The 12,206-nt window shown below is 36.6% G+C and overlaps 1 protein-coding gene across 3 annotated transcripts; it reads right to left on the bottom strand.

Annotated features, from left to right (window-relative positions):
* Positions 1–423: 423 nt before the first annotated feature.
* Positions 424–10,298, bottom strand: LOC144195972 (kinetochore protein NDC80 homolog). 3 transcript variants are annotated; one of them, XM_077715897.1, is made up of 18 exons: positions 10,172–10,298; positions 8,718–8,813; positions 7,926–8,009; positions 7,455–7,590; positions 6,079–6,245; positions 5,629–5,731; positions 5,434–5,523; positions 5,274–5,367; positions 5,015–5,115; positions 4,722–4,866; positions 4,402–4,607; positions 3,873–4,019; positions 3,712–3,801; positions 2,980–3,072; positions 2,891–2,914; positions 2,366–2,496; positions 721–823; positions 424–638 (listed from the first exon to the last, which is right to left on the bottom strand). In XM_077715897.1, exons 1-18 carry the CDS (start codon positions 10,177–10,179, stop codon positions 522–524), a joined length of 1,935 nt encoding a protein of 644 aa, XP_077572023.1. In that variant the 5' UTR covers positions 10,180–10,298; the 3' UTR covers positions 424–521. The 3 variants fall into 3 exon arrangements, with proteins under 3 accessions (XP_077572023.1, XP_077572024.1, XP_077572025.1); XM_077715898.1 differs by lacking the exon at positions 2,891–2,914; XM_077715899.1 differs by lacking the exon at positions 8,718–8,813 and having other exon boundaries at positions 10,172–10,252.
* Between the last annotated feature and the right edge of the window lie 1,908 nt (positions 10,299–12,206).

The raw sequence follows: 12,206 nt of genomic DNA, 5'->3' as shown, positions 1-12,206 counted from the left end.
ATATATATATATATATATATATATATATATATATATATATATATATATATATATATATATATATATATATATATATATATATATATATATATATATATATATATATATATATATATATATATACACACACACACATAAATAATAATACTAAGACAAGCCTTAAACATACAAATGCACTTGTATAAACCTTCAATATAGTCATATAGGCCTTAAACATAAATTATAATACAAAATATAGGACTGAATCAACTTCAATTTGAACAATTTCAACTTATGAACAAGCTTGTTTGTAAGTAGGGGAGCGTCTGTACTCCATTATAGAAATCAGACATAACAATACAGTCACATAGCGCACGTACTTTGCAATGATGCACAGTACTATATTACCTTTGAGATAAAGTTTCACAAAAGAGCACTGAAATATATTTTCGATAAGTGTCATTTATTCAACCTATTAACAGTACACGAGAAACTTTTTGCAAACAACCAAAAAACTGAACTTCAATGAACATTTTTTTTTTTCAAGTTCCACCAAACTTTGACTTGAGTTCCAACATTTCGAGGGCAAACTTTTCATTGTCTTCCATCATTTTGGTGTACATGAGTTGCATGTCGCTTTCCCAGTTCTTTGTTAAATCCTGTGAAACGGCGGCAATAACAATACAGTAGTTTAGAAGGACTCTTGATTACTTAAGGAAACAAAACGCGGCCAGTAATTACCTCCATGGCCGACAGGTGGTCTGCGGCTTTGGTGAACACGCTCGTGAGGTTGTTGGCCACCATACGTCTCTCCTCATTTGACTCCAGCACTACCCGGTGGTACCTCAATTCATACAAGTCAAATTTAGAGATAGAGTAATATTTCGACATAAAAGTTCCCCGACATACGAGCAATTTGATACCATTGAAATTTCGAGCAAATATTTATCTTAAAATACGAGACAAATTTTGACATAGAGCATACCTCGAATGCGAGAGGCTGCTCATATCATGAACATCATGGGCACTGTTTTTACCGTGTAATGTCTCTAGGAGCACTGGGCGGAGCGTTGCATTTTTTTTCAGTGTTATTTTCCCCCACTGTTAGTCAGTGCAGAGTGGCAGCGCTTCCTCGATAATACGAGAGGCGTATACTTCTTGTTGACAAGTGGTCGTGCGTAATCCCATTGTGAGTTCATTTGTGTGCATCATTTTTGGAATATTTTGAAGGGAAGACAAAAGTAAACAATCCTTGATAGGTTGCATCTGAAATTAAGGGTGGAGGTGGGCCAAATAAAGCCAAGAAAGGTATAAAAATGTAAACCAAATTGGAATTAAGTTTAGTGTAAGGTTAGTTTAAACTTATTTTTGAGTGTCTGCATCGTAATCCAAGTTCAGTTAAATTGGTTTATGGTATGTTACCAGCACGTTGCAGTGCAAAAAGTCCCCTGCACGAAATCCGTCTAATTTTAGTACTAGCCCACTAGTTATTTGTTACTTTGTTTATAGATGGCAAATTATTACAAATAAAAATGTTTTACCAATCCAATCTCCTGTTTCTGATGTTTTTTTTCAGAGGATTAGAAAGAATTAATTTGTTTTTAGTTCATTTCTATGGGAAACGTTCATTTGAGTTAAGAGAAAATCGACATACGAGCTCAGTCCCGGAACGCATGAAGCTCGCATCTCGAGGTACCACTGTAAGATGATTTTTTTTGTATTCAAATACAAATGTAAAGTTTGATGGCTTCCCAAAAGAAGGAGTACAACATTTCAAGACGAAGTAAATTCTTCCTTTTTGCTTTTTCAAATTGTGTCCATGAGGACAAATATTTAAGTGCAACTTAAAGATGTATTTTTGTTCCTCCTTGACCACCGACAGCCTGTCATGGTTTTTTTTTAGGATATAGATATTTGAAAACCAGATGCCAATTTAGCCTGTTTTCTCCTTTTTAGTATTTTTAATTGAGTTGTCGCTATTGATTTCTGATAAAATAATAATAATAATACAAAATTACCCAAAAATGTGACCTATACCTCAGTGCGACTACAGTAATAATTCGATCATTGCGGCTTCACAACATCGCGTTTTTGTTGTTTTGGCGTGGCGAAAGTATATTAGTCGAAATAGTAAACAAAAGGACAAAACATTTTATGTCGAGTATACAACTGCATAAATGATTAAGATTAAAAACACAAAGTAAGCCTGCCCTGACTAAAACAATGTTGACTATTTACATTGGCACTGCTTAACAGTGTCAGACAAGAATGTTTCCATTATTTACAAATGAATGCTTCTTTGAAAATCATCAACCTGGAGGGGACCAGGTTTCAAAGTGATCTCAGTGCTGTAATAAATCAAGTGTCTTTCATGCAATCCACTCACTGTTGTTGCAGCGACATATTCTGCTGCATGGCTTCATCGTAACCGCAGTTGCCCTTCTCCTCCAGTAAATTGCATTCGCTTTCTGCCATCTCCACTTCTTTCGCCCATTCTTGTTCATCTCGAGCAATCTCCTGCAAGCGTGAACGACAAATTGATCAGTGGTTCTTATGAGGGGCAGCCCTAGTTTTTATAGGTGGCGTCACATGAGAACCAGGTCTCACCATCAGCTAAGATAAGACCACACAATCTCTCTGGTTTAGTAAAAATCTTTTGAACAGTAATTGTCCCCCTCTGCTACCAACCAATTCCCACTGTTGTTCGTCATATAGCCTCGCCAAGTTCTGCTGTTCTTTCAGTCATGACCTCACAGCCCGTGACCACATATGTGTAGAAACGAAGATCAACCGTTAAACATAGAGCTTTCTCTTTGGTCTCAATTTAAAAAAAAATGTTTAAACAAAGCAAATTGATAAAAAGGTGCAATAGTTTGTTCCACAGGCAGTTCAAGCAATTAGCAAATCTTACCTCTTTCATTTTCAAAATAGTCATCTATCGAGGTAAGAGTGAACAAATTAAGTGTATTGGATGTTTAGTACGAGGACACCTATTCGAACCTTCTGGTTGGCATCCCAGCGTTCGTCCAACTTGCGGATCTGCTCATTCAGATCCTGCAGGTCAATTTCCTTGTCCAAGATGTTTAAGTTCACCTAAAATAGGAGCAAAGGCGCTGTCACTTTAGGGTTCATCAATCAAAAAAGGTGCATCATCCTCAGCAAATCTCCCAGAGACAGTGGAAGGAGTACAGTAACCCCTCGATTATCACGGTTAACATACACCAGATAAACGGAAAAACTGCAAAGTAGGGTCACCCGCATTTCAAAGAATTCATTAAAAAAATTGTCATTTTTAAAATGTATTTATATTTTTTACTTCCGTGCCGAGTTGCTCCCTGCAAGCGGACGACAGGGGAGTGGTTTCCGCTCTCGAGTTGCAGCGTGGATTTTCAGATTTTTATGAACTTACAAAAAAAAATCCCCCAGAAAAAAATCTGCGATGTAGTGAAATCATGAAAGTTGAAGGGGGATTACTATACTGTCAACAATACCAAAAGGAGAACCTTCTGGAAGCTAATCAGTTGGTGCAAGAGTGGTAATGTCCGGTGCATGTCATGTTTTTAGTATAAAGTAACTTCAAAAAGTCAAGAATATTATGTCCAGTGACGATAAAAAAGTTAGGGAAACAAAAGCCAAAATTGTTGTGTCTTCATTAAAAAAAACATGTTTATATCAGTAAAAGAGAAATAAATGTGTGTACTTGGAGATGCCATGAGAAACTGTTTTTGTCACCTGTTCGACAGACTCCTTCAGGCTGAAATTGGTACTGGACAGTTTGCTGCGTCCATCTTCCACATCCCTAATCAGTTTTCTCAAAAGAGTCTACAGTGAGACACACAAACTGGTCAGCATTTCAGCTAAAAAAATCTCAGTGGAATAAATCAATTGATTACCTGCATTTGTGGCTCGAGTTGAATGTTCCCTGGGCCATATTCAAAAGGCCTCAGTTCAAAGTCATGCCCACAGGCATTCTCTGCAGATGCCGGAATTAGCTTCAGCTTGCGGGCAAATTTGTGGTACTCGTTAAGCTTCAACTCAACCTGGAACGTGTTCATAGGAAAAGATGCAGGTTTTTTTTTTGTAACCGACAGCACGTCATAGCTTGCATGGCCAATGTAAACTAGTAATATTTTTTTTACCGCAGGCAGCCATTTATTAGCTTATTTTATTTTTTAGCATTGGTTCAAGTAAAAATGGGTGTTGAAGTAGAAAAAAAACTCCATTCAATTCAACTTTGTTTATAACATAGCTTAAAAAAAGGTTCCGTACATAAAACTTAACAACCCATGAATAAAACAGCACTGATATGTTTCAGGTCATATCTGCGCTGGGCAAATGAAATGGCGAGCTCGCATCTATAAACTGAAATAATGCCAGTTATCATCGCAATTCTTAATTTCCATTGTCATTGAACAGGAATACCTTCTCCTTAAATTTGGCCACCGTGATTTCTTCACTCCACTTGTGCTGTTGGGCTTGTTCTAGAGACTTGCCATGAGTAGTGACACCTTGTTGGAGCTCCCGTTTTTCTTGGTTGATCCTCTCTATGTCGGCAGGTGTGTACTTTTGGTTCTGCCGAACCTTTTGCAGTTCACATTGCTCAACTTTCAGAGACTCCAGACGGCTGACTGCAGAGAACAGAATGATTCAAAAATACATATTTGCAGTTGTGGTCAAAAGTCTGCATACACTTATGAAGAACATAATGTCATGGTGGGAAAACCACTTTGGTTTCCATTTACCAGCATGGTTTAATTCATCGACCAGCTCCAGGCACTTTTTCTCTTGGTTTGTTTGGTATGCTTCTACATTAGCATGATAGTCGTGCAACTTCTGTAGGTCTGACTCCATTCTCATGATCTCCATCCTTTTGGATTCGAGACGGTCCTGTGAAGAGATGCATTTGCCGATCGTCTTGAGAAAACACTCAGAGGCCAACAGCAAAAAATCTTATGTTCATTAGTGCCTAAATACTTGATGGCACACCCCTTTGTATGCAAAGTCATGAATAGTCTAATTGCTACGTCATAATGACCTTTTGGTTTTCCTTCTCCAGTCGGTCAACCTCATCCATTAGTAATCTGTGCTTCTCCTCCATTACAGCCAGTGCTTCTTCATCATAATTGCAAATCTTCTCTGTGAATGCATGCAGGAAACACACAGGGAAAAAAATTGTACCAACACGAGCACCAAAAGCGGAAAATATAAAGGACAGAGGAGAAGAAGACACACAATGGCATTCCATCTTTCTCAAATACACTGAACTTTATATAATTGGCTCAACTGGAGCTTACTCAATTCACTGGCAAAGGCTTCATCGTCCTCCTCGTAGGTGTCCATGCCTTGCATGTATTTTTCATACGTTCTTGCTGTATAGTCGAGAAAGAGCTGCAGGCAGAAGAATTTGTGAGATCCCAGCAAAGATGTTAGCACACAAAGAGATCTTGAAAGTACCCTATTGTAATCTGCGCTGTCATCAACATTGTCGCTATCTTCACAGAAGTCTCTGAAGAGCAGATCCTGCTGATTTAAGCCTGAGAAGATCTGGTGACACAAAAGTTCCCACCCTCTCAATCTATTTCGAGAAATGTCTCATGCAATTACTTTTACATATGAACATTTTTCAATGCCAAAGGGGCTGTAGCTTACCTTGACGGTGTCAATTAACCACATAAGAGCACCAAGGGCCTGAGGCCATGTGTGGGGAGCACCCACTGAATACATGGAGGACTTGGACAGCACAAAAGGATATCTGAAACAGAAACACAGAGATAGAGATAGAATACATATTTAGAAAAAGTTGATATTATGGAACCTGTCGAACGCAATTTAAAACACTTCACAGATGCCCAATTATCAGTATATCCTAAGGATTAAGAGGTGCAGCATATTTGAACAGACCTCTGGATTAATCAAACAAGTTCTTGGACAGCAGTAAATTGGGTGGGAGGGGGCAAAGGACACGGAAATGAAGCATAATTGCGGTCCACGTTTGAAGTGTCCAAGATCAACACATCACTTAACGAGGAGATGTCATAGGTAAATTCATTGGCATATCTTAGAGAGGAACTGTTTTAAGTAAAAAGGTTCTATAGCAACCCAAGTGACTTGAGGAGAGCTGGAACTTCTTCCTCCACTTTGCTGTTTGGCATTTCAAAGGTGGGGTCTAGCTGACGATAGATGAACTCAAAGATCTTGACAAACTCCTTTGTGGAAGGTGACTGTAAGGTCTTCAGTGCAACATTGTAGCTCTTCTCTGACAGGAACTAAATTGCAAAAAAAAAGCAAAAAATAAATGGACATTCTACTAATTTAACACTACAACATTAATAAGGATACACGGACATTTTGTCGCCGGATACTTCGTCGAACGGACGCTTCGTCGCCGGACATTTCGTCGCCGGACCTAACTCTTAACCCTAACTACTTACCTTTACCACTGTCCCCTAACCCTAATTCTAACCACTAACCTTACAAATTGTACGTCGACGAAACGTCCGGTCACGTTAATAAGATACTACAGTACAATTATTTATTTGTTCCGCTTATTCTACAGTACTATGATATTTGTGATTGCCTAAATTTGGGGATACACACATTTAAATATTAAAGGAAAACCATTCCCGGTATAAATATAATGTGAAATACATTAAATTATTCAATGAATCAAGAATGATAGATATCAAACGCAGATAATGAGTTGATGTTTAAAAAAAAAAAAAGAATTAAAAAAAAAGGTTGTTAGGGCTCTGAACTGAACTATAATTTGATTACAGTGGTACTTTTGTTCCGGGACGGAGTCCGTATGTCAATTTACTCGTAACTAAAATGAACGTTTGCCATAGGAGTGAACTAAAAACAAATTAGTTCGTTCCACCAAAAAAAAAAAGGATACAGTGGTACCTCAACATATGAGCACCCCGAGCATTTCGAAATAGGAGTAAAATTTCGAACAAATAATTATCTTTAGATACGAGACAAAATTTGAGATACAAGAAAGCCAGGTGGCCAAGACATGAGAGGCTGTTTTATCATTGTCTTTTTTGACGCATCTCTTTCATGTATAACAGATATCTACGAGCACTGGGAGGAGCGTTGCATTTTTTTCAGTGTTCTTTTACGTCACTCAGCGCGAATGGCGGAGCGATCGCTCATACGAGGAGTATATTTTACTTCTCGTTGGCTGCTCATAAGAACATCAGGAGCACTGGCTCTCTCCCCGCAACTCCCTCGTGTAATGTCTCTGGCCGCATTCAATTCAATTCCAAACTACAAACTATTAATTGTGCTCTATAAGACCCAAAATATGATGTCTACAGATGTAGAATCTAGGTCTTCTTTTTTTTTTTTTTTTTAAACAAACACTCATGTTGAAGAATTGAGAAATAATTATCAATTTCAAAAAAAGATTCAAATGCTGTTTAAGCTACATCCTACAATTCAGAAGCAATCTACACTGCTGAAGCCAAACCTACCTCATACAGCTGTCTGATGCACTGTTGAACATAAGCTTTGTCATGCACAGGGCGTGTATCTTTGAGCTTCTCGGGTGCTCCAAAACCATAAACGGAGCTGTTGCGTGGCATGCTAGCTCCACTGTTTCTTGGTACCCTAAAAAATAAATAAAAAAATAAAAGTAAATATGTATAGAGTACTGAAGTTCACAATTTAGTTTTTACACCTCACATCCTGACAGACAATAGGGCACAATAATTGGAGCTCTTAGGATATGCACTACTTGAACATTAGTACAATTTCAGGTTTATCTGTGACATCAAACTAACTGATGCATCAGTTCTCAGTAAAGTCTCACACCAAAAGTTGCTGACCCCTTCTATAAAGGATGCAACAGGCTACAGTTTGTTCTATTCTATAAAATCAGATATGGCTAAATTTTCCATAGATCGACACTGATCATTTACACAGCATTTCCATTCTTCACATACCGTTGACCAAAGACGCTTGTCCGCTTCTCAGATGTCTGCAACAGTGGTTTACCAATGCTGAATTTTCCCATTGAAAAGTTTTCACTGTCCAAAAAAAGAAGAAAAAGATACACAATTGTCATTTTATCCAGCAGCCCCCTTTAACTTTCCCAAATCAAGCTTAACACATTTTAAAGAAAATTGCAATGTATTCATGGTAGTCAATTTGGGGAATAAAATGACAAAACTGAAAATTGCAGTTGAAACGGCTTCATTATTATGTATACGAGTGTTGCAAGATACAATGCGATATAAATCGGTAAAATGACACGAAACTTTCTACCAGCATTTGACCTGTTTATTGTCATGATCATCATTTACTCAAGATAATAATTAATTATGTAAAGTTTGTGTTACAAAATAGCATACCTGTCTGTGGGCAGGCATTTTGGGGAATATTTGTCTTACCAAAAAAATTAAATCTTTTCCCAAATGTCATAAAATTTAAAAGCTCATTTTACAATGGTTGATTTGAGAATGGACAATCAAATCAATCAAAAGCCTTTATAGTCATCATACACAGCTGCGTATAACGAAATTGGCTAGCAACATGCAAACTACACAGTAAGTTATCAACCTGGGATCGAACTCTCGACCCCTGAACTGTAACACTGACATACTAGCCATGAAAAATGTTGTGATTCCAATTTTTCTGAACCACATCACAAAGGAGATTTTATTTTGAAAGCACCATGGCCAAGCCAAGTAACAATACTATTCAAGTTTGTTTTGTTCATAGGAAAAAATACCAACCTGCGGGGAGTTGTGAATGCAGTGCTCATCCTGCTAGGGTCTTGCACTCGCAATGGCAGGTGGGACAGCCTGCCGGTGGTCCTGCTCATTCGTCCACTAGTCCCAAAATTACAATAAATAGTTTGATTTATTTATTAAAGGAACAATACATATCAATGAACATACCCATGCAAATATGAGAGATTATAAATATACCCTTGTTTAGGTTGATGTTAAAAAAAACAAATTAAAAATAATACGGCAATAGAAGGGGGAAAAACAGGACAAAATACAAGATAGCATAGAAACGATGAGACATACACAAATAGCAAAAAAAGGTCTAGGCCAGGGGTGGGCAAACTTTTCGACCCGGGGGCCACCACATTGACTTTAAAAATTTGACAGATGGGTCGGGTTAGCCCAAGATACGATACATATAAAAAAAAGTGCATCCGTTAACAGTACATATGAAACAAACAGAAAAAAAGGACTAAGTATCAATATACTCATCAATCATCATTAGCGTAAAAAGTATAAAGTACAAAGTAAAGTAAAAAAAACATTGCTTTGTATTAAGAAATATTAAAATTTAATTTTATAAAAGATAGAGGGGCTGTAAAACATGAAAAACAAATAAGAGTGGACAGAGCTACTGCCACTGGCATAATAATAAAGCAACAACAACAACATTATTTGGACAACGTCGGCGGGCCAGATTAAAAAGCCTAACGACAAAAAAAATCAAACTGAATAATAGAATTTTAGTGGGTGGAAAAATTTGAAATCTATTGTGGAAGACTTCCTGTGTGTGGTTCCAGTTTTATTCAACTTTACAACGTCTTTTTCTTGAGTCTGTATCCGTTTTTGCTACTGAGTCTGTATCCGTTTTTGCTACTTAGACCAAAATTATAACCGCTCAGGTGTCAACCGGTAGCGGTTGCTCGTTTTTGTGTTTTTGCTGCTTTTCTGACTTAATGATCCCATATACATTGCTTTGTACTTAGTGCTTCTTGCTTTGTTGTTTTGCGGCCTTTGCGAATGTATTGTCTAACTTGTAACTATGTGTATCGGCATTCTCACCCTCTTGTGACTGTTACAATAAAATATCCCGAATAATAATAAAATTATCCAATCCAATCCAAAAAACAAAACAAGAGACGCACGTCTTTTGAGCAGTTGAAAATGCTCGTCATTTGGGTCGCGATTTAGAAAAAAAATAAATGCAAGGACGTATTTTGGGGTTATTTCACAAAAAGTTATTTAAATTAAATTGCGCTCCTTGGTTTTATTCATTCTTCCAGCTTGTTTACTTTCGGTCTTTCCTAAACCATCATTGAGAGAGGGTCGTTTTTTGACCGGACGATAATAATAGGGCGTAAACAAAAACTTAATTTAGTAATTTTTATGTCTCGCGGAACGGCAAGAAAAGGGAAAGGCAATGTAAGTGGAAATTTAAGTACATTAAAACTACTTACCGATCCATGTTGCTTCTTCTTTAGCGAAACGATGGAGCGGAGGGGAAAATAATAACTGACGTAGAACGCTACAACCGCGCTAAAGAATTTAAAAAGGACCGGACGTGACGACAAACCGCTACAGCCAACCGTCTAGGTCAAAAGTAAGCAAAGCGAACAAATACTGTTATTACACGTTTTATCATATCTGTATATGTATGTATATATGTATATGTATGTATATATATATATATATATATATATATATATATATATATATATATATATATATATATATATATATATATATATATATATATATATATATATATATATATATATATATATATATATATATATATATATATATATATATATATATATATATATATATATATATATATATATATATATATATATATATATATATATATATATATATATATATATATATATATATATATATATATATATATATATATATATATATATATATATATATATATATATATATATATATATATATATATATATATATATATATATATATATATATATATATATATATATATATATATATATATATATATATATATATATATATATATATGTAAAATAGACATGACGGCATAATCTCTCAAGTATCACAGATAATGTAGACCAGACATGGGCGAGATAATTGAAAAAACACGAAGTAGGATCACCCCTATTATACAACCAAGTTTACATATTTTTGCGTCAATACAAGAATACAAGTCCAAAAAAGTACAATTATCAAGAAGTGTATTTATTATTTCCGCTCTAAGCATGTGAAAAGACTGTCATTTATAAATTTGTACATATAATTTATATAGAAAAAAATGTAAATACTTTAAATACTGTACTCATAGTTCATATATTCCTCTCCGCTTAATTTAAACAAAATAAAAAATGGTTATTAGGGAGCGTTAGCCCAAGTCTTTTTCATCAGATTCGAGAGGCGTTGGATCATTGATGGAATATTCAGGAGGTGCCGTAGGGGAGCTTTTGGTGAGATTTTGCAAGAGGTTTTCGGCACACAAGGAATTTGGCAACCGCCATTTCTTTTTTCCCCCGAAAGATTGCTGTTGTTGTTTTCTTGGCACTTTAAGACGATTGCTAAATTCAATGGTTCCGACCATGTTGTCACCAATCACCGGGTGGAGTCTCCTTCTGGGTGGCCCCATGCAGTGTGGTGACGTCCAATCATCATGGCAGCTTCACGACCGTATCTCAGGTGCTGGTGCACTTAGGCCACAATGGTTTGCCATGCCCTGTAACTTGGCAATGTCCCTTTTTCTTGGTCACAGTCATCATATTTTCTTTTTTCTTGGGCTCATTGGATGCCAGGATGTTTAGGTGGCATTTTTAATGCCAACTCAAAATCCAAACAAAGCTGGAATAGGTTCTTTCTCTACAGGTAATGTGCACAATTCAAAACACATTCCGAAGATACCAGGAAATGGCAAGATGTCGTCCTTCTTGGTCATTCTTCTATGGTGAAATATCGCTTCATCAGCGCGGACTGCTATTCAATTCAGTGCCAAAGAAGAAGGGGAGCCTTTACTTTTCATCCGCCATTTTTTTTAGCCCCCGTCCTCCGCTGGCGAGTTTCAGTTTGCATTTTGTCATTTTTCTGAACTTTGTTATATATACCTAAGATAAAAAAAATGTGATGTTTTGAAAGAGTGATTGTTGAAGCCACAAAGTATTGATGGATCACAGTATAGATCAAATCATAACTCATTTCTAAATAGGTTAATAAAAATTTTCAGGCCAGCCATTGCTTTGTGTTGACGGATACCTTACAGGAAATGTAAGTCAATCACCAAAGATGAGTCAACATGGCTGCTTTTCCAATCCTGGCCGGGAACGCCTTTGCTCCATTTCCCAGGGGTCTTTGCTTTCTCCTAATTCTTTGGCACCATTGTTCGTGGCGTCACGGCATCGCTTCTCACACTCCCATCTTGTCGGGCTATTATTGTGACAACTGGAAAAATGTAAGATCATGTTTCTTGCCATTGACGACGACAGACGT

Source organism: Stigmatopora nigra, chromosome 4 (assembly GCF_051989575.1).
Source record: "Stigmatopora nigra isolate UIUO_SnigA chromosome 4, RoL_Snig_1.1, whole genome shotgun sequence".
NCBI classification, from domain to species: Eukaryota; Metazoa; Chordata; class Actinopteri; order Syngnathiformes; family Syngnathidae; genus Stigmatopora; species Stigmatopora nigra.
Note: the sequence above shows the minus strand (reverse complement) of the source record. Positions and strands in the feature narration are given on the sequence as shown.

Bases quoted from the DNA above. Each gene is read 5' to 3' on its own strand.
- LOC144195972 (XM_077715897.1), bottom strand. The intron at 5,732-6,078 runs GTTGCTATAGAA...TTTCTGTTTCAG, and splicing joins GCTCTCCTCAAGTCACTTGG to ATATCCTTTTGTGCTGTCCA. The intron at 639-720 runs GTAATTACTGGC...GCCGTTTCACAG, and splicing joins ACCACCTGTCGGCCATGGAG to GATTTAACAAAGAACTGGGA.